Source organism: Lissotriton vulgaris, chromosome 5, assembly GCF_964263255.1.
Source record: "Lissotriton vulgaris chromosome 5, aLisVul1.2, whole genome shotgun sequence".
NCBI classification, from domain to species: Eukaryota; Metazoa; Chordata; class Amphibia; order Caudata; family Salamandridae; genus Lissotriton; species Lissotriton vulgaris.
Genome location: NC_141693.1, coordinates 1,994,031,941 through 1,994,054,441, shown reverse-complemented (window position 1 = coordinate 1,994,054,441; position 22,501 = coordinate 1,994,031,941). Strand labels below are relative to the sequence as shown.

At 49.0% G+C, this 22,501-nt stretch overlaps 1 protein-coding gene across 1 annotated transcript in view; it reads right to left on the bottom strand.

The window, feature by feature from the left end:
- The window catches only part of AK8 (adenylate kinase 8), an 841,444-nt gene that overhangs the window by 301,120 nt on the left and 517,823 nt on the right, over positions 1-22,501 (bottom strand). Inside the window, exon 9 of the mRNA XM_086924758.1 lies at positions 1,719-1,850. Coding sequence (XP_086780884.1) covers positions 1,719-1,850 — 132 coding nt within the window. The remainder of the gene's footprint in view (positions 1-1,718; positions 1,851-22,501) is intronic.

Sequence of the window (22,501 nt, the reverse complement as noted above, 5' to 3'; positions counted from 1 at the left end):
AGCGAGACAATGTAGACAGAGAGAGGTAAGGAGAGGAATAAGTTATAGGGAGGTAGGCTGAGAAGCAGAAAGGTAAAGGGTGAGGCAATGGAGGTAGAAGATAATAGAGCAACGGTGGGTGCGGTAGGGTAAGAGGTCGAAAGATAAGGAGAGAGAGATTCAGAGGTGGAGATAGGCAGAAAGTGGGAGAAAGATAAGCAGAGAGACAGGGAGAGGAGAGCGTCAGAGAAGGGGGGGCTGAAAGCGAGAGGAAGATCCGAGAAAGAGAGCGAGAGGTAGAGCCGAACGAGAGAGAGAGAGAGATAAGAAGAGAGAGAGAGAGATAAGAAGAGAGAGAAGGAGAGCTGGAAGAGGTGAGATGTGAAAGAGGTGAGGGAGGCGATATGGAGAAGTGAGACAGAGTAAGGGAGAGGGGAGAGAGACAGAGAACGAGAGAGAGAGGGAGAGCGAGAGATGAGACAGAGAACGAAAGAGAGGGAGAGCAAGAGATGAGACAGAGAGAGAGAGAGAGAGAGAGAGAGATAGAGATAGAGAGAGAGCGAGAGATGAGACAGAGAGAGGGAGAGAGGGAGAGGTGAGACAGAGCTGAGGAAAGGAGGAGAGGGAGAGAGAGAGCGAGAGATGAGAGAGAGAAGGGAGAGAGAGAGAGAGAGAGAGAGAGAGAGAGAGAGAGAGAGAGAGAGAGAGAGAGATAGAGAGAGCGAGAGAGAGAGAGCGAGAGATGAGACAGAGAGAGGGAGAGAGAGAGATATGAGACAGAGGGGGGGGAGAGAGAGACAGAGTAGGAGAGAGAGGGAGAGAGATGAGAAGAGAGACAGGGACAGAGAATGAGAGAGAGGGAGAGCGAGAGATGAGAGAGAGAGAGAGAGAGAGAGAGATGAGCCAGAGAGAGAGCGAGAGATGAGACAGAGAGAGGGGGAGAGAGAAGAGACAGAGAGGGGTGAGAGAGAGAGACAGAGAAGGAGAGAGAGTGAGAGATGAGACAGAGTGAGAGATGAGACACAGAGAGAGAGAGAGAGAGAGAGAGAGAGAGAGAGAGAACGAGAGAGAGTTAGAGATGAGACAGAGAGAGAGAGAGCGAGAGAGAGAGATGAGAGCGAGAGATGAGACAGAGAGAGAGGGAGAGCGAGAGAAGAGACTGAGAGAGGGAGAGAGACAGAGAACGAGAGAGAGGGAGATGTCATTGGGGCTCCTTGGAAGGTGTGAGTCCTGGGAAATCTTTGCCCAGGACTTAAAACATTTCTGGCAATCTGCTTTTCCCTTCTGAGTCTCGTCCTGACCCTGGCACCATGGCAAGCCTGCGGCGCGGGCATTTCCAGGCTGCATTGAATACTTCGGGCAGGGCCTTCAGCTGGGATTCCAGCTCCTCCAGTGGCATTTCTTTTTACATCTTAATTTACCCCTTAACACCCCCCACCCGAAAGCCCGGCGTCTTCCTGCCGCCCCTGGGATGGCGCTGATTCCAGCCCCCCCCCCCCCCCCCCCCCCCCCCCACCCCAGGACACACAGCCCCGGCCGGCCCCGCCCTGCACCTCGGCTGCTGCTCCACAACATGGCGCCGAGTCAAAGGGCGGGAAAAGCAATCATGGGAGGCAACGGCGGGGCCTGCGCTCGACGAGGCCGCGGCCTCCTCTGGGGGAGTTTTACTGAACCCTGACGGGCGGCAGGAGCACAGGATCGATAGGACAGATGACAGCATGCTTCCAGAGAGGACTTACTGTTGACAAGGTTGTATTTCTGCGCCAGGAGCGCGGCCTGCAGGCTGGTGCCGCTGCCGGGGGGCCCGTAGAGCAGGATCCGCGGGGTGTGCGGGGCCACAGATCGATGGCGGCTCTGGACGAAGGTCAGCACTGCAAGGAAAAGAGGGCTCGGTCAAGGTTGGGGAGACAGACAAGGCAAAGCCCCAGGCCACCCCCCAATGCTCCCCCACCCACGCCTCAACAAGCTCTTACACTAGCATCTACTCAATACATGCATACACTAATCTTAAGATTGCGAGGAGAGGGCGAGTTCAAGGAGGTCATCTGTGGACACTCATTCCAGTGCTATCGGCACCCGTCACTGGGAAGAGGCCTGATGTATGTCCACGCGCCTCCTGCCTGCATGGTCACCACCACATACTTCAAAGCGCTACCACCTACCGAGAATCATACAATTCTTGGAGTCGCTCACCCTTCCTTGCTTCTAAGATCCTTTCTATCCAAGAGCTCCAGGGAACACACCTGTTTCCAAACACACCTGCCTCACTGGAGAGTACCCAGAGTGCTTCAAGACCACTGTGGTGGTCACACCAGCTCCTACTGGGGCCTGCAGTCCTCAACAAGCTCCCACAGGTAGCAATACTGGAGTACGATTTGAGTCAAGAATAAGTCTCAGGGGGTTTAAATCACCACCAAGGCCACAGAACCCCGACCTCAGCTCCAGATACAGTTCCACACCACTACTCACACCTAGGGGCGTAGCTACCAATGGCGCAGCATGTGCAGAGGCACCAGGACACAGAGGCCTGAGGGCCCACTGAATGCTGATTATTGCTGTATTGTACTACTAACAGCAATTAGAGGCCCATATGCATTATTTGCGTTAGTGTCTATGGCACCCTTCCTACGCCTCTGGCCACTCCCTGATTCGCCAGCTGCGATTGTGAGAGCACACTTTTCCGCTTCTCAAAGTATGCCTTTGCCTCTATTGACAGAGTACTAATCTATGTAACTTGCCTAACTTCACAGCACCAGTCCACCTCTCAGGATCAGCAACAAGCAGCTGAGCTGACAGAAATTATGGCTGCCCCCCCACCCCCCATCTTTCGATCTACAGTGTCGCAGAAAACCAGCCTATGTGGGGTCCCTGATAACGAAATACTCTCCTGACCGTTACAAGGGTTGGTCACTCCCCACCAGCTTTCGATCTACAGTGTCGCCGAAAGCCAGCCAATGCGTGCACACTTCTTGTAACAACAGATGAGCTTCATAAAGTCAGACAGCCCAAGTTATGATGTACAACGTTTTTGTTTACTTTGCTACAAGGCCTCTGGATGTACCTCTTTCACTTCACAGCCCTGCAGAAGAGTTCAGCATGCACATCATTACTGGGTATACATCTCTCAATGTAAAGCACTTCAAGATTCAAGACCCAACCCTGTGCCAGTCTGGAAGAAAGCTGGCAACAAGCTATACCCATCAGAGAAGGAACTCTCCCAACCCAGCTTTCCTCCATTAACAGCATCTTTGCCTTTGACCCTGTACAGCGCTCCGCTGCCTTGATCTGTTTACATTATACAAATATCACCTACATACAAACAAGATATGGGACCTCCAGGAGGGATGCATCGTGTTTGGGATTCTTCTGAACTCTGAATGGCTTCTTGATATACCTGCTGCTTTGAGAAGAGTGTCTCTAAACTTGACATGAACTTATGTGGACAGTAAAAAAACCATTGTCATGACAATGACAATGAAGGGAGAGGTGTGGCGCCGCGGCCAGGGTGACTGACTCCGGAATCTGGGGATAAAGGTTCGAACCCCGGGGCTGGCAGCAGGTCAGCCCAGCACCATGTGACTCTGGGCAATAGCTTGCTTAATCTTCCTGACGGCCCCCAGCACCTAGAGACCCTAACGGGTGATGGTTTGCGCTTTACAAATGTGGATTATTATTATTATTATTATTATTACAAAGAAGGAATCATTACTCCTACTCTCTCTGAACTACATTTATGTGATTCAAATGTTTTTAGGGCTCGGCCTACGTCCCACGAAGTGGACGTGGCTTAAGAGTCCTTTTCTGAGGACTTCGAGATTTGTACCTACCGAATTCCTGAAAGCTCGTGATTTTTGCTGGTTTTTGTTGCCAGCTGCATGGCAATTGGGCCTCGCATGCCTGTCTTTTTAGAAGACAGCACGCAATAGGCCATAGGCTGTAGAGTTGCTCTGCTTCCTGCATATTCCGTGCGGACACGAGCAGCAGAAGGCCATATTTCATCAATTACCAGCTGTCAGGGGCCGCGGTAATTGAAGCCAGATGTTCGGCGCGCATTCACCACTTTCTAGTTACTTTTTTTTTCAGCTGTGTGTGCGCGCATGCTGGATCCCTGCCAAAGCTTGTTTTCCAGGAGCTTTCCTTCCCTGGAAGGCAGGGAGCCTCGGATGAATACCTCTTTGTGACATGGCGGTTGTGGCAACGAGTCGGTAATTTACACACGTCAGCAGCACACCCCGCGGCCGTTTCTAAGTACCAATTTTAGCGACCATGTCCTGATGCAGGTTGTGTAATTTGACGCTATGGAAAATGATGATCTTGGGGTCACACGCTATGTGCAGCCCAAACACAACTGACGCTTTCCAGTCACATCTAAGTTTCGGGTAGTTCAACCAGTCTTCCGTGTTTGTTTGTTTGTCTTTTTTTCTCATTTCTGGCACTTGTAGATTTGCTTTTTCCATTACAAATGCAGACATGGAAGTGCCAGCTAGAAGTGCCAGAAAACAAAGAGATGAGTGCTAGCGAGGACTGGCGTAGTCTGTTACACAGAGCGCCAAGAAGCCTGCTGCGCCCAAAAAACAAGAGTAATTAAATAATTATTTGAGGAGCATGGGCGACTGACGAACGGCCTCAACGTCTACCACGTGCAGCTAATATGGCTTCCTAGCCAGCACTTTACGTGCTGGCCTCTACAATCACACAGTTCTAATGGAGAGGGCCGCTGGCAAGCTTGAAAGGGCATGGTGTATTTATATAGCGCCTATCCCCACTAACAAGGCGCCAAAGAGCTTTGCGGCCCGGTAATTAGTTAACCATTATGACTTTTTGTTTTCTTGCAGTTTGTTTGTTTTCTTATCGACGAATGAAATGCATATGAATATGTGTTGCTGTCATGTATGTAGGTTATGCATGTCTATGCATTCCTGTCCCTGTGCGCCTCCCTTGTAAATGTAGAATTGCAGGTTCGGCAGTACAAAGACTGAAACAGGGTGAGGTAAACGCAGCTGACACAAACTGGGGGTGCACAAATCTCACTGACCCCAAAATGTCTCCAAAACACTTCCAAAGACCAAAAATACCAAAAGCAACACAACAACCTCAGCACTCCTTAAAAAAAGGATATACACGAGCAAAGAATATTGCCATAGCGTTTTCCAAGTTGATGAAACGTCCAGAAATATCCATGAATAATGTCAACAGCATAGAAAACTGTAGGGGTGTGAACTCCAGCATAGAAAACTGTAGGGGTGTGAACTCCAACCTTACACCACCAAAGCAACTGGAAAGTCAGCAATGAACAGTTTAAACAAAAGGGATGAGTACAAACATCTGACTAACATATGATTTGGTTAAAATCTATTCAGTCATTGACCCCACTTAACCTAACTATGTGTCTGGTAATACTGCCTGATGAATCTGTACAAGGTTAGCAGTGCACTGGAAATGCTCTATTTGTTGTACACTAATCTTCTCTCAAAACTATTAAAGGCTAATTTAAGAAAAATGTAGGGGAAAAGTAGTACACCTTCCTTCAAAGTCTGGACGGTCAATATAATAAACTGCAATGCATGATGCAGTCTGCAAAATCTTAAATTAATGCTTTTTCAAAAAATACTAAATCTTTAATTCTGAAATTACTTATGCAATAATCTGTGGCAAGTAGGGGGTGCTAGAGGGCGCGCAATCAGAATGGCTGCCGACTGGTGAGGCTCCTGCTTCCTGGAATCCTGATCCTACAATTATCCTGAGTTAATCTGGACAGATATCGCACTAACCAATGCCAATCTGCGTATCGAGGTGGCACCAGCCCACAGTGAATGTTTGAAAGAAAACGACCGCCGCGTTCCCGAGTGCCGGCCTAATGAACAATTGACCGGGAGTGACACTGAAACTATAGAGCTCCCTGTGGCGGGCAGCGGAAGGCAGGAAAGACCCGGGTCTGCCACGAGGGTGGAAGGCCGGACCGCTGGAGACGTGACCCGAAGGACGATTGAACAACAACCTCCAACGGTGAGAAAAGGGACTGCCAATTGTATCGGAGGATAAAACACAAGAGATGAGGCATTAAAAAGCTGACATATACGAGGAGCACCGTCCTCGAGCGAATTAGCCTGATTGGAGGTGCCGTGTGCGGAAACCTGGGTGCATGAAAGAGCGAAAGGGATAAGGGGCCCCCTCACCCCTGATATTTAAGCGACACCGTTGGGCAGTACTAATCGCCCACGGGCCCCGGGGCGCTCTGACCATACCCGGAGCCACAGCAAACACTGTGGCGCAGAACGTGCAGCAGGGAAGTCCGTGGCCCGCCGCAGGGACTATAGGCCGCATCGGGGGACGCGATGTTTAAGAGGCCTGTGTGAGAGGATCAAGGATTGTAGCCCGACAAAAGTATTTGGGCATAATTTGGCGTCTTTTCGGCCAGAGGTACCTCACGGAAAGCACTCGCCCTGCACATACTGGATTGGAGAACCACTGACTTGGATGCTTGAGCCTACATATACGCTACATGCCCGTGAAGCACATGGGGGCAGCTGTACATGATTGCCAGCTCTGGGAACGTGCTGTTCACGCTTGAATCGCAGGCTTGGGCTGTGTAAGAACACTTGAAGTCACTGCCAGGCTCCGCAGGGAATAGAGCCCACTTACGGGCTTGGCGTGAGATAGGCCGTGTTGCCCACATAACAGGCCTATGTGAGTGCGCTAATGGACTCGAGTCGAGGCGCACCGGTGGGCTAGTTGTGACCAGGACCGAACTGAGGGATATCCCGCAGTCTCTCGCAAGGAAGTTGAGCTGCGGTACAGGAGGCACTTATCAGAGGAGCTCAGCAACGAGGCCCCACCAGGTGAGAAGCCCGGAGTAAAATATCAGACACTTGAGGCGAGCCCGTTTCAGTGCAGCTGTACTTGGGACCACGGGGGCTACACTATAGACAGATCTGGGCCGATTTTGTCTTGTAATAATGCGTGGGAACTGCGGCAGGTGATGCAATGCTGGAAATTCGTTTGAGGCTGATAAAAGGTTTCCCCCTACCCCTTTGCACATGAACAGGCGGAAAGCAACGACAAGCGATTGCGGAACTAATAGCATAGTAAGCCACGCCTGGGGCAGGAACCTGGACCGCGTAAAGGGCTCAAAGGCGACCTTACAACCCGGCTGGCGAGCAGGAGGTGCCAACAACATAGGGAAGCCAGATGCACGCCAGCCGAAGCTTTCCTTCGATTCTACGTCTAAAAAAGGAACCAGGGCGGGTTCCACTGAAATGGACTTGAGAGGCTCTACAGGATCAAGTACAGGTGAATCAACAGCAGACCTGGATATGCGCCAAATTCTACAGGAAATGCGACAGGGATTCGCCACGGTCGTGGATAAAGTGGACCGCATGTCCTCCAGAATGGAAGCCATGGTTCATAAAGTTGATCAGCACGAGGAGAGGCTGAAAGAGACTGAGAGACGTATATCTGATAATGATGATACTACTGCTACCCACGCAACACAACTGGCGAGAATGGATAAGCTCCTCCGCGCCATTGCCGCAAAGAACGAAGATTTGAAAGCACGCAGCAGACGCAACAACATTCGCGTTACGGGTATTCCAGAATCCATGGATACAGGGCGCAAGGAAGACTATGTAGAAAACCTGCTCAAAGAATCCATAGGGGCGGAGGCCTTCTCCACTCAGTTTATTGTTGAACGAGCGCATCGCTCACTTGGGCCTCGGCCGAAACCTGGAACTCCTCCAAGGCCAATTATTGCACGCCTGCTAAACTACCGGGACCGAGATGTGGCCCTCCGTACGGCACGCACCAAACAACAGCTGACCTACAAAGGAGTACAGTTCTCGATTTACCCGGATTTTACCCCAATAGTACAAGAAGAACGACGCAAATTCATCTACGTAAAAAAAAAGCTGCGAGAGGCACAAATCGACTATGCATTGCTCTACCCAGCGGGTTTACGTGTAACGCGCCAAGGTAAACAACGATTCTTCACTGACCCGCATAAGGACGAGGAGTACCTGCGTTCGCTTAGGAGACCTCGCCGGGGTGGTAATGGACGAGATGAGGGACAACGGGAAGGTTCACCAGCCAGAGAAGACGAGACCTAACTGATATTCCCACTGGTCACGATGAGACACTTGATTGACTTGATGACTATGGCGGAGCAGGTTTCTGAAAAATGTTGAGGCTGGATTGCTACCCAGACGCACTACAAGGAGACTCCACTACCTGTCCAGTGGTAATGTATTCCAGGGCCCGCTACCCTCCTCTAGACGAGGCCTAGAGGTCGTACAGGTCCAGAGGCTCGAGGAGAGGACAGCGGTGATGTGGCTCTCTAGTACGACCCCCTACAGGTATTCCCCAGCATTGAGTTTTCTTATATGGGGTGTGATTGTTTCACTGGTTTGGAATTGGGGAACGGGGCGGTCAGAGTATGTTGGCAAGTTGGGGATGCTTCAGTGGGAGGAGGTGGGAGTGGGGAACATGGGATGTTAGTTAATTGCATGACAAAAATGACCATCAGAGTGATGTGGAAAGTTACTTGGCCACGAATGGGGGAGGGCGGGGGTTCAGGGTAGTTCACACGGTGCATTTGATACACACATTTTTAGACTTTGGCTGTCTTGGCAGCGGATGGGACACTGGGCTGCTGAGACTCAATAGATTCTGTGTCATATTGATAGCCGGCACCACAAGCGGTGACGCAATCAGGTGGTTTTCCTTGCCAGTCCAGACAAGCGTGCTACGATACCAATTCAACACAGCTTACACATGACGGAAACTAACTTAAACATTCTCACGTGGAATATACGAGGGCTGGGGGACCCGCGAAAAAGACGACAGGTACTGGCATATCTGGATCGCCATGCTATACACATAGCTTTTTTACAGGAAACTCATTTTAGGCCCCAAACTAGTCACACTTTTGCCTGTAGATGGGCAGTTCATACAGCCTTTGCTTCCTACTCCACATATGCTAGAGGTACTGCGATTCTTATAAAAAAAGGCACACCGTTTACCCTGGGAGGTAGTAAACAAGATACTAAGGGACGGTACTGTATATTGTGGGGAAGGCTAGGACACATGGCGGTCACTATGGTGTGCTGCGACGGACCCAATATAGATGACCCTCAGTTCTTTATTGACCTTTGGCCCGCCATTATGAGCACAGGCCCAGATCATCTAAATTGGGGCGGGGATGTTAACGTTACACTAGACCCAGCCGTCGACAGATCACATCCAGCCCCTCACCATTACACTAAGGCTAGGACTGCACTACACACGACGATCAGGGATCACAACTTGGTTGATACCTGGAGGCATCTTCATGCTACCGCACGGGAAGGCACCCACTTCACGGCGCAGGCACGGTCATGGGCAAGGCTCGATTGCGTCTTTATATCGCCACAATTTTACCCTGCGCTAGTGAAGGCACAACACTTGGCCAGGACGTACTCGGACCACTCGCCGGTAAAGGTTACGCTTAGAGCCCAAGACCTAGGTCCGCAGAGGTCTGCCTGGCACCTTCAACCTACAATGCTTCTAGACACTGTGTTTCAAGAGGAGTTGAGAAAGGAAGCTTTAGATTTCTTCAAGCATAACAAGGATTCGGTGAGGGATGTGGAGACTATCTGGGATGCCTTTAAGGTAACCTTAAGAGGTATTTGCATATCCAAGGGGTCAGGGGTGCTGAAAAATAAAGTGTTGAGACTTTGGAAACCGAACTTAAACTCCTTGAAATATCATTAGCTGATTGCCCCAATGACAAGACCCTATCGCTAATTCGAGAGAAACTTATGGATTACCCTGACGAGGCCTCTAGGGAGGCCAAATTTAGAGGTAAACACTGGACTGCTCGCCGTTATGGCGAGGGTGAGAGGCCAGGGAAAGTCCTCACTGCAACAGTTAAGTTTACGCGCCAACCCAACACTGTATTAGAAATTGAGGGATCGGATGGCCTAGTGTATAGGGACACTACGCAAGTTCTTAATGCTTTTGTAATACACTACACCGCACTTTACACGACCACAAGAGTTGGGAAACTCCACTTAGATGAGTATTTGGAGGATATATCTTTGGGTTGGTTGAGCGACGCACAAAGGGCGTTCCTGAGCACACCGTTCGAACTGGACGAAGTGCGTGAGGCTATTATGCACATGCAGTCGGGCAAAGCCACTGGCTTAGATGGGATTCCGGTGGAATTCTACAAAACGTACATTGACTTCATGGCACCAGAACTGCGAGAAGTCTATGAGGACGCACTAAAGGTCGGCCACCTCCCCCCATCCATGCGCGTTGCCTTCATTACGTCGATACTTAAACCAGGGATGCACGCGAACAGTTGTGATTCTTACAGGCCTCTGTCGCTGCTAAACTGCGACGTGAAAATACTTGCTAAACTTATTGCTACCCGCATCAACCTCCTTCTCCCTACACTCATTTTGCCAGATCAATCGGGCTTTGTCCTGGCAGGGCGACCTCGCATAACCTACGCACATTTTTCACCATAATGAATACTGTGCATGACGACTTACCTATGGCTGCCATATTCCTAGACGCCACCAAGGCCTTTGATTCGCTGGAATGGGACTATGTGTTCAGGTGATGGCCCGAACGGGCTTCCCGGCAATCTTTATATCTTCGATTAGATTGTTGTACGAGTCCCCAGTGGCCAAGGTGACTATTAATGGTAGATTATCCCGAGAAATTCCCATCACCAGAGGCACGAGTGCCCCTTATCGTCCCTACTATTTGCGATTGCTACCGAGCCCTTAGCAGCAAAACTGAGGCAGCATCATAAGGAAAAGGCGCTGCAATGTAACCAAAGGCAGATATTGATATCAATGTACGCATATGATATCACCTTATATGTCCGTGATCCCAGACGTAACTTAAATCCCATTCTCCGGGAGTTTATTCGGTTTGGCAAACTCTCTGGCATCCAGATAAATTGGGGCAAATCATGCCTGTTTCCCCTCACGGCGTCCACAGTGAAATTTGACCTAGACTATCCTATTGCCTGGTGTGAGGAAGATTTCAAATACTTAGGGATTCGTGTGGCGAAGGATAGGGATGAATTATTACAGATTAATTATGGTACGACCATGACTCGTCTTAATGACAATATTACAAGATGGATCACCTTACCTCTATCGATGGCGGGTAGAGCGTCTTTAATAAAAATGGTGATTTTGCCACAATTGCTTTACCTATTCCTGAATGTTCCATTCTACCCTGGAAGATATTTCTTCCAACAGCTTAGATCGGAACTCACTTGTTTGATATGGGGTGGGAAGACGCCACGGCTCAAATGGGACACTCTCATTAGGCCGTATAATCAGGGTGGATTCGGTATTCCCGATTTTGAACTGTACTATTGCGCTGCTCAGGCTCACTATGCGTATTTTTGGATACATCAACCTCGGTACATGCTCCAAGTAGCGGCAGAACACTGGCTAGCCCATCCGATCCCAATAGAAGGGGCGGTATATGCCCCTTCCCGTGGAAGAGATCGTACGCCCACAACGGTAATGAGCACAGTCAATGTATGGGCGCAACTATGAACTACACTAAACATAGATATGCTCTATTCGCCGAGGTTGCCCCTTGTTTACCATCCAGACCTGCCATTGCTGGAGGAGGCAGTCTTCCACAAACTGATCGAACGCATACGTGTCGCAAAATGGGGGGACCTGTACCACGATGGAATATTTCGTACGCTGGACCATCTATGTGATGGCATGCACCCGTCTCCCCTTCACACTTTCCTACACATTAGACTACGCCAAGGACTGAAGGCGCTCACGCCTGACTTTCCTAATGAGCCTCAGGCTTTTGCGCCACTACAACGTATACTTCAAGATGAAACACCCAAAAAACTGGTGTCAACGATTTACAGGACTGTACACACATTACGAGAGTTACCGCCACTTGCGGCCAAAGTAAAGTGGGATCATGAATTGGGTGTAGTGCTTACAGATAAACAATGGGAATTTTGCTTACAGCAGACCGAACGCGTCTCAGCGAGCAGCAGATTTAGAATAATACACTATAAATTCCTACACAGATTATATTGCACTTCAGCTCGTATGCACAGATTTCACTGACGCAACACTGACACCTGTGATAGATGCCATGTTCCAGGGGCTGACTTTCTACATTTGGCGTGGGCATGTGATGGCATACAGACCTATTGGCGCCAAGTGTTTACAGCAATGTCTAAAATGATAAATACTAGGATAGAACCCTCCCCTATAATGGCTCTCCTGGGGTATGTGGAGCCGATACAGGCAGTACACTGCAAATTTACCGCCCTAGCGTTCCTTGTAGCTAAGAGAAGAGTGGCATGTAGATGGGGCAGAGGCAGGGCCCTGAAATTTAAGGATTGGCTACGCGATCTTACATATTGTCAGTAACAGATTAATACATATTCTGAATTGTTACTGGTATCCTCGAGGCCGGCTGATTTCTGGGCCCCGTTGCAGTGTTATCTCCTAGAAGGGAACAACCCCAACATGCGACACAGATATGATGCCCCTCTGTAGCGGTCCAGTGAACCTCCACGCAAATGGTGGGGCACGGGGAGGGAGAGCTGAGATGCCACATTATGAGTTGACTGATTGGTGTTGCCCTGCCGGCTCTGTTGATATGTCTGGGGCGTCATGGTCCATGTCGGCTGCTTATTCCTTGTTGAATACCATATCCCTCACATAAACATTAATCGCATTGTCTTGAAGTGCATTGAACAATTTGTATTGCTGCTTATCTACTGTTGTCATGTGAAGTTTGCTTTGGTGGGCGGTCAGGGAACGTATCTGGGAAGCTATCTATCACCATAGGCATGATGTCCTGCTATGCATTTCTTACCCTGCTGCTTTGACTAGCTGAATGTGTACACTGTTAACTATAAGCTCTATTGTGTGAATATAGGTGCACCCTGTTGTTGTAACTTTGACAAAACTCAAAAATAATGTTAAAAAAATAATAATAATCTGTGGCAAGTAGCATTATCTGTATAACCTGTCTTTAAAAAAAAATCTTGGCCATCAAATGTAACTTTTGCAAGAATGTTTTTAGTTGATTAAATGAATCTAAGTAAGGCTGCAGTGAGAATGGATACCTTCCATCTTGGCATATTTGTTTACCAATGGGTCACCGGCTAATGAAGACTGCAAACCCTGCCCTACGTAAGGTGGGCCTTAGAATATTAAATATACAAGCCAGATGGATGCACCATGCTTTGCATGGTTGAGCCAGGCTAGAAAAATTAGGAAAAAAAGTCAGGCCTTGGAGAAAAATCCTTATGTGACAGAACAATTCACTTTATGTTTCATTGAAACAAATTCTCACTTTAATTGTTCATTTCTGTGAAAAAAGGAAGTTCTGAGCAGGCGTTCAAGCATCACATTTGTGTTAAAAGGGCTCCCACCATGTTGATACAAACACTATTGTCTCCAAATGGCTTCACAGCGCACACACCATGGTCTAAATTAGCCTTAAAATTCACAAGGAATTTCTGCAAGATCAGAAATACGACGCTGGTCAATCACTCTGGAGTTTGTTATTTGAAAAATTATATTTGATATTTTTTATAAACTACATCAGATCAAGAGAAATGACAGTCTCATAATTTGCCCATAAAGTAATTTCATCTTTCTTCACATATAGTAATAATCACTTCTTTCCTAAGACAGTCTGCTAAGAAATTATAGACAACTGACCTGTTTTGTTCAAACCTAACACACACACGCACACACACACGCACACACACACACACACACAAACAAACCATACAAACACACATATATACATGAATATACATCAACAACATAGACATGTCAGAATTGTCCAATTCCACGATCATCAAACTCTGCTCCCCAAAAATTGTATGTAAGGGTGCAGAAGAACAATTGTTACTTACCTGTAAACAGGTGGTTCTCCAGTATTGGTGTCTTTCATAGATTCACATGCTTGAATATTCCCCGTCGTCGGAGTGGGAGTCCCACGGTAAATAAAATAGCAATAAATACTAAATATATAATAATATATAATAAATATATATATACATAATCAGGAAAACCCCAAAAAATGCATACAAGAAGCATCTGGTACCTAACCAAAAATTACCACATAGGAATGCATGGGGAAAAAGAAGTTCCAATGGAGCCTATCCTTGTCATTATGTTAGTCCAAACTGCAGCCAATCAGGCGTCAGCAGCCCTCTAGAACCTTCTCCTCAGAGCTCAAGCCCTCAGATTTTCGTAGCACAAGAGTGACCACAGAGTCTATGAGGAGAAGCGAGCCTCTGAGGGGAGGATGGGAGGGTCGCATGTGAATCTATGAAAGACACCAATACTGGAGAACCACCTGTTTACAGGTAAGTAACAATTGTTCTTCTCCAGTATTGGGGTGTCTTTCATAGATTCACATGCTTGAATATAGAATAGTAAGCAGTCCGTATCCGAACACAAGTTTCCAGGATGCAATGTATACACAAAAGGTTGGAATCAACAGGTGTAAATCCATACCATAGAAATTATACAACTATATGTATACATAGAGAAGACATGCATAAGACTGGAAACCATAGGAGGAGGGTAGAACAGAGGCTCACCTTATTGAAAAAGATTACGGAGCACAGCTTGTCCCACTGCAGTATCTCCTTCAGCCATGGCACCCAGATTGTAGTGCTTTGTGAACGTGTGCCTGCTGGACCACGTGGCCGCTCTGCAAATCTGATGCAATGGAACTCCGGCAAAGAGTGCAGTCGAAGAGGCCACAGACCTGGTAGAGTGGGCTCTTACTGTAGACTGTAAAGGCTTTCCCGCTCTCTGATGGCAGAAAGCAATCGCCGAAGCCACCCAGCGGGCTACTGTAGGTTTGGTGACTGGTCGCCCTTTTTGAAAACGGCCATAGGCCACGAAGAGCTGATCCGATTTTCGGAACTGGGCTGTTCTGCTGATGTAGAACTTTAAACATCTTTTAATGTCCAAAGAGTGCAAGCGTTGTTCCGCAGGTGATTGCGGGTTGGCAAAGAAAGACTTCAGTATAACAGGCTCATTAATATGGAAGTCTGACGGCACTTTTGGAAGGAAAGTAGGGTTGGTGCGTAAAAGCACAGAATCCGGTTTGAACTGCAGAAATGGTTGTTTAATCGTGAAAGCATGCATATCACTCACTCGACGTGAGGACGTCAAAGCAAGTAAAAGCGCAACCTTCCAGGTGACATACTTGAGGTCCGCTTTATGGATTGGTTCAAACGGAGCAGTCATTAATTGTGACAGGACAATGTTGAGGCGCCACTCTGGAGGAGGACGCCGAACTGGAGGAAAAGTCCGGAGGAGTCCTTTGAAGAATTGACGTATCAATCTGGAAGAGCATAAGGAGGCGGAGCCATCATGGCGGAAGCGTGATATTGCCGCCAGAAAAACTCTTAAAGTAGCATGTGACAAACCCGACTGAGCCAGATGGAGAAAGAAAGGGAGGAGCTCAGCGGGCGTTGCACGCAAAGGATGTACTCCGGCGTCTGCACACCAGTGGCAAAAGCGTTTCCATTTCAACTTATAAGTCTTTATAGTTGATGGAGCCCTGGCCTGAGCGAGGATGTCCCGACACTCCTGGGGGATGCTTAGATGTGCAAATTCACAGTGCTCAGGTTCTAGGCTGACAAGCTCAGGGAAGAGGGGTCCGGATGGTAGATTTGACCCCTGTTCATGGAGAGAAGATCCATTCGGGGATGAAGAAGAATGGGTTTGCACCGAGACAGAAGTAGCAGCTCTGAGAACCACGCTTGTCGTGGCCACCTGGGAGCAATCAGAAGGATGTGGCAGGGTTCTCTCCGCATCTTCCAAAGTACTCGAGGCACTAGAGGGATCGGAGGAAAAGCGTAGGCGAAGAGATTCGACCAATCCATCAAAAGGGCATTGCCTTGGGATCCTTTGTGGGGATGCCAGCTTGCGTAAGCGGGGCATTTGCGGTTCTCTGGAGTCGCAAAGAGGTCGATTGCCGGGAATCCCCAACGGTGAAAGACCATATCGAGTGTTGGCTGGTGGAGTTCCCACTCGTGGTTGGATGATCGGGACCTGCTCAGGGAATCCGCCAAGAGGTTGGACAACCCCGGAAGATGAACTGCGGTGATTTGGATTTGATGATTGATGGACCAGTCCCAAATCGCCTCTGCCAGGCGGGATAACACCGGAGACTTTGTTCCGCCCTGCTTGTTTATATAATGCATGCAGGTCGTGTTGTCCGTCTGTATGAGAACTGACTCTCCCTGCAGCACTGGTTGAAATGATTTCAGGGCCAAAAAGATAGCCATAAGCTCCAACTTGTTGATGTGCCAGGTCTTTTGATGCAAAGTCCATTTCCCTTTCACAGACAGGTCTTGGAGGTGAGCTCCCCAGCCCTCCAGGGAGGCATCCGTTGTTAGTGTCAGATCTGGGGTGTTGGACAGAAAAGACGTGCCTGCCGCTAGCTGGTGTGGTTGTGCCCACCATTTGAGTGCCTTCTTCATGGGAATGGTGACGGAAACTTGATCGTTGAAGGAACCGGTGACTTGACGCCACTGCTTGTCCAGAGCCTGTTGGATAGGTTGTGCTCGTAGTCGGCAATGAGGGACAAGAGCGATGCACGACGAAGCCATCCCTAGAAAGGACTTCAACAAACGGACTGAAACGCACTTCTTTGCGAGAAGAAGCGAAACGAGTCTGAGAATCCTTTGCTGACGTTCCCGGGAGACAAATGCCTTGGCTAGTTTGGTGTCCAGCGTTGCTCCTAGGAAATCCTTGCAAGTTGTTGGCCGCAATTGAGATTTCTCTAGATTGATGGACAGACCCAAGGAACGGAATACTGCCTGACAGACTGCAGTATGGTGTAGAAGTTGTGCACGGGATTGTGATTTCAGGAGGCAGTCGTCGAGATATGGGAATATCTGTATGCCTTGGAGACGAAGAAAAGCCATGACTGGAGCCAACATTTTTGTAAAGACTCGGGGGGCCGAACGGAGGCCAAATGGAAGGACCCTGAATTGGAAGTGAAGGTGCCCCACCTTGAAGCGCAGGAACTTGCGATGAGCCGCTAGAATCGGGACATGGAAGTAGGCGTCTCGGAGATCGATGGTAGTCATGAAATCTCCGACTGAGAGCAAACGCAAGATCTCTGCAAGCGTGAGCATACGGAAGGTCTGATCCTTGAGATAATGATTGAGTGCTCTCAAGTCCAGTATTGGTCTCCATTCTCCGTTCTTTTTGATGACAAGGAAAAAACGGGAATAAAACCCCTTCCCTGTCTGCGACTTTGGCACAACTTCCACCGCACCTTTTTGAATGAGAAGGCGAACTTGATGAAATAGTTCTTTAAGGTGCGGAGGTGGCGGACCGGAAGGTGGCGTTGGAGGAGGTACCTCGACAAATTCCAATGCATGGCCTCTCTTTACAATGTCGAGTGCCCAACGGTCCGTAGTAATGGAGGACCATTGAGAACCAAACAGAGAGATTTGACCTCCAATTCTCCGTTCGATAGACAAGTCATTGACGTTTGTTGGATTGTCCTCTGAAATTAGACTTCCCTCTGTAAGTTCTGGCAGGTTGTTGACGGGAAGACTGCTGGCGGTTTCCGGTGAAACGCTGGTTACCTTGGTTGAAGGACCGATATTGACTGCTTCCTCCACGAAAAGTGGATGTAGTGCCACGTCCTCGAGCACCCCGAAAGGGCTGCTTCTTAAACTGAAGGGTACCCAAAGCACGTGCAGTGTCCGTGTCCTTTTTAATGGATTGTAGCGCTTCATCAATATGCGCTCCAAATAATGACTCGCCGTCGTATGGCATATCTAGGATTCTTGCCTGAACTTCCTGTCGAAACGAAGTTGAGCGTAACCAACCCTGGCGACGCAGGACGGCCGCTCCAGCGAGCTGGCGAAAACCAGTGCAGGCCACATCCACTGCGCAATCTATTAGTTCTTCTGCCGTCCTTTCCCCTTCTTGCAGAATTTTCTGTGCTTCTGCCTTGGAAGCATCTGGGATTAACGCTACATAGGCGGACATGTCAGCCCAAGCCTGACGGTCATAACGACCTAATATGGCCATTGCGTTGGCTACTCGAACCGTTGTAGAGGACATGGAGGAAAATTTTCGCCCAATAGCATCTAGGCGACGGCCCTCACGGTCCGGAGGAGCAGTGATCGTAGACACCGGATTCTTTGAACCTCGTTGAGCTGCCTGCGTGACAACAGAGTCGGGTTTAGGTTGACCTGTAAGGCATGCTGGAGATCCTACAGGAGCTTTGTATTTCTTCTCTAACCTTGGCAGTTGTGCTGGTAGAGAGCTTGGCGTCTTCATTATTTTCTCCCCTTCAGACCAGATGAAGTCTATAATCGGGACTGTGTGGATCTGTTTCAAGGGCTGGTTCTTGAAATCGTATAGGAAGCAATCTTCCTCTCGGTGTGCTCGTGGCAATTTGAATCGCTGCGCCGCCCTGTCCATTAACTGGTGGAAGCCCGCGATGTCTACTGGAGGAGAATCCGCAGTTGGCACCTGAGAAGGAGATGGTGTTTGAGCACGATAGTCATCCCACTCCGCCAAATGTTCTTCACCATCTTCATCTACTTCAGAAACTTCACCATCCTCACGCTCTGGAGGATTCTCGTCATCATCATCCTCCGGATAGATAGTAGTGTGAACACGAACTGATGTAGTTCGGTGAACAGTTACAGGCGACGCCGGATGTGGAGGAGCCAGAACCGGGTCAGAAACTGGATTCAGCACAGATGGAACCATTGTAACTTGTGGCGTTGGTGGGAAACGCCGATTATAATCTTCCAACATACTTTGGAGGTTCGAAATCATTGATATTGGCAACATCGCAGTTGGAACTTGAGGATGAGTTGTTTGATGTTGGCCATACTGATCTTCCTCATCGTTACTGAATTCTTGGCACTTAATATTCCGATCCGAAAGACTGTGCGCTTGGCCATCAGACTCTTGATCAGAATCAGTAGCAAACAGAGGAGATGGAGGATTAATCATCTCTTGTTCTGTAAGAGTCTCGAACTGTGTTTTGCTGGACTGTAGAGGCAATAGAGGCATTGTAGCAAATGAAATGGCCGGCGTCGAAATTGTGTCCTGCGTACGCGTTGACGGCATGACATCTATTGACGTTTGCGATGGAATCGATTTGGATGTCATCGTCGACGAGGAGACCGTCGACGGAACATTCTTCATTGGTATCGTCGGAGCCATCGTCGACGGAGCCTTCACTTTCAATGTCTTCGTCGACGGAGTCATCGTCGACGGAGTCATCGTCGACGGAGCGGTCGTCGACGGAGCGGTCGTCGACGGAGCGGTCGTCGACGGAGCAGATGGCACAGGCCCCCTCGTCGACGGGACAGACGTCGACGGTGCGTTCATCGACGAGGGCGTCGACGGAGTCAAAGTCTTCAAACTTCTAGTCGACGACGACCGGGTCGTCGACGAGTGAACTTTCTTCGTCATCGAAGCTGAAATAGGAATCACAGAAGACACGGTCTTAGAACTGAGAACCACTCTCATCGACGACAAAGACGTCGACGCTAAAGCTGACGACGATCCAGAGGCCAGCGTCGTCGTGACTGTCGTCGTCGATTTTGATCCAGAGACAGCCATTCTCGTCGACGGAGCTGAAACTACCGTCGTTGACGAAAAATCCGTTTTCTTCACAGAAAAACTGGACTTTGAAGCAGAAGGAGCCTGAGAGCTTTGTCTCGTGGGCCCAGACGTGGTAGGTAAAGGTGAAGACACCGCAGGGGTCAAAGCGAGGGAAACTTTCCTCTTTTTAAGAAATGGTGAAGGCACCTCCTGCACACTACCACGTTTAGAAGCTGCCTTAGAACGGCCTGACCCAAGACTTTCAGCGTCAGAAAGTACATTGTCTTTGTCCTTAAGCCTCTGAAGCCAGACAAGTAAACGGCCTTCTCTGTCCTTTTGAGTTTTCTCTGAGAATTTTCTACAGAGTTTACAGGAGCCCACATCATGGTCCGGGTAAAGGCAGTAAATACACTTACTGTGTGGGTCATCATGAAATAATCTCAGCTTTCCACAGGAGGAACAAGCTCTGAAGAGAGACTTCTTACTTGAAGACATTTTGGAGAAACTGGAACACTTGAAGAAGAAAAACTGAGCAGAGCTCAGGGAGACTCCCTTACACACGACGTGCGATAGAAAATCTGAGGGCTTGAGCTCTGAGGAGAAGGTTCTAGAGGGCTGCTGACGCCTGATTGGCTGCAGTTTGGACTAACATAATGACAAGGATAGGCTGCATTGGAACTTCTTTTTCCCCATGCATTCCTATGTGGTAATTTTTGGTTAGGTACCAGATGCTTCTTGTATGCATTTTTTGGGTTTTTCCTGATTATGTATATATATATTTATTATATATTATTATATATTTAGTATTTATTGCTATTTTATTTACCGTGGGACTCCCACTCCGACGACGGGGAATATTCAAGCATGTGAATCTATGAAAGACACCCCAATACTGGAGAACCGCAAATTAACCCCATACTGGCGATACAACTTTTAAATCTTTAAATGTTACCAGATGACCCCATGTCGCTCACAACACTGCTCCAGTTTAACAACCCGATGTGATCTGGGAGTTGCAGTCCTAATTCACTTCACTTGATCCAGATGAATGAACACACCTGAAAAACATAACTTGCAAAAGAAATGCCCTGCGCCAGCATGACTGCCCTGGTGGCATGGATCCACCTGGTAACCTTATAAGGGCCCCACATTAGTACACTAGTGATTTGTGTTATCTAAATATTGCAAACAAACCAAGATTATTGTTGTAGATATTTCAGGTGTATAAGTCACAGTGGAGTTTACACAAAATCTCAAACACAGGCACAAAGATGTCCCCAAACTGTGACCCACTCTGACGCAAATTGTCTCACACATGCGTCCCTCGGACACGAGTTCTGCCCCTCTCTCGTACCCACTCTGTCACTGACATGCCCCCTGGGTCAGAGCCCCATCCCTGTCAGTGCGGGCCCCACTAGCCCTCGCTGCGGTGCCCGCTCCGCTGCACGTGCGGTGACCGCACATGCTGCCCCATCCCCGCTGACTTCTGGGGTCTCTCTGCGTCCGCCGGTCCCTCCCACCCACAGCCTCTCGTGTCTGGCTGTCAGTGCGCGGGTACAGCGTTTCTTTCAACAGCCGCTTCTAAAACTCCCACATCACTTGTTGCCACTTTGTTACACTTGCGGCACTTAAAGGACACTCAGCCCGCAAGGCTGTGGTGTCGACCCTGTGCCGCGAGGAGCCTCTGTTCCCATCGGAATCCCTCATCGCCGCCGGAGGACCGCCTGTAGCGTCTGCCTGTGTTTCACGGAGGATTCAAATGTAGGTTACGAGAGCTCCAGGTCCGTGTTTATCCGTCTGATGCCTCAGCTGTAGGGTGCAGCGGGAGAGGGGCTTTCAGCACAATATTTACTTTTTTTAATTTTTCCGGACTTCCACTGGGCTGGATCTGAGAGCACGGCACTTGGAGGCTGCTAGCCCCGACCCCACAGTTCTTTTTCACTCCCCCTTTTATGCCCGTGAATGCAGCAGGTGAGGGGAACCTACTGCAGCCTGGGGTCAAAGGGCACGTGTTGCTTGCAGAGGTGACCAGAACGGGAAGCTGTGAACACATGAACTGCCCTGTCGGTGGGCGTGAAGGAGGCATAGGGCTGACGAAGCCGAAATTCTACCCCCGGGTGTTAAATATTTCTGCAGATGGAGCGGCAGCAGCAGGGCGGGTTGGAGCCCTTGTGTTAACATGCTGCGGCTGAAATGATGGTATTTTTGTGTCTGTTCGGATCCCCAAGTGGCAGCAGGTGAGTGGAACTTTCTTAAAAGTGAAATTAATGTCAATAAATCGTTGAATTAAATCATTTACGGTTCTGTCGCCAAGACTATGGGCCAAGCACTTCTCAATAAATTCATTTGTCAAAGAAAAGGCCTGAATTGGAGGATTGCATCTTTGCTGATCTGCAACCCATCTATTCCAGTACAGTGTGCAGGAGAGAGAGTCCTTTCACGCCGCACCCCAAACTTTATGCCAGTGCACCTCAGAACCCCTGCCTCTCGCTGTGCTTGCTCTCCTGTGTGTGTATGTGGCTCTGTGTGTGAATGTGGCTCTGTGTGTGTATGTGGCTATGGGTGTGTATGTGGCTATGGGTGTGTATGTGGCTCTGGGTGTGTATGTGGCTCTGGGTGTGTATGTGGCTCTGGGTGTGTATGTGGCTCTGGGTGTGTATGTGGCTCTGGGTGTGTATGTTGCTCTGGGTGTGTGTGGGGCTCTGTGTGTGTAGGGCTCTGTGTGTGGGGGGGGCTCTGTGTGTGTGTGGGCTCTTTGTGTGTGTGGCTCTGTGTGTGGCTCTGTGTGGGTGGCTCTGTATGTGTGTGTGGGTGGCTTTGTGTGTGTGGCTCTGTGTGGGTGTAAATGCAATCAGTCATGCATTTACGAGCGATTAAGCTATTGGCATTGTAAATGACAATGCCATTTA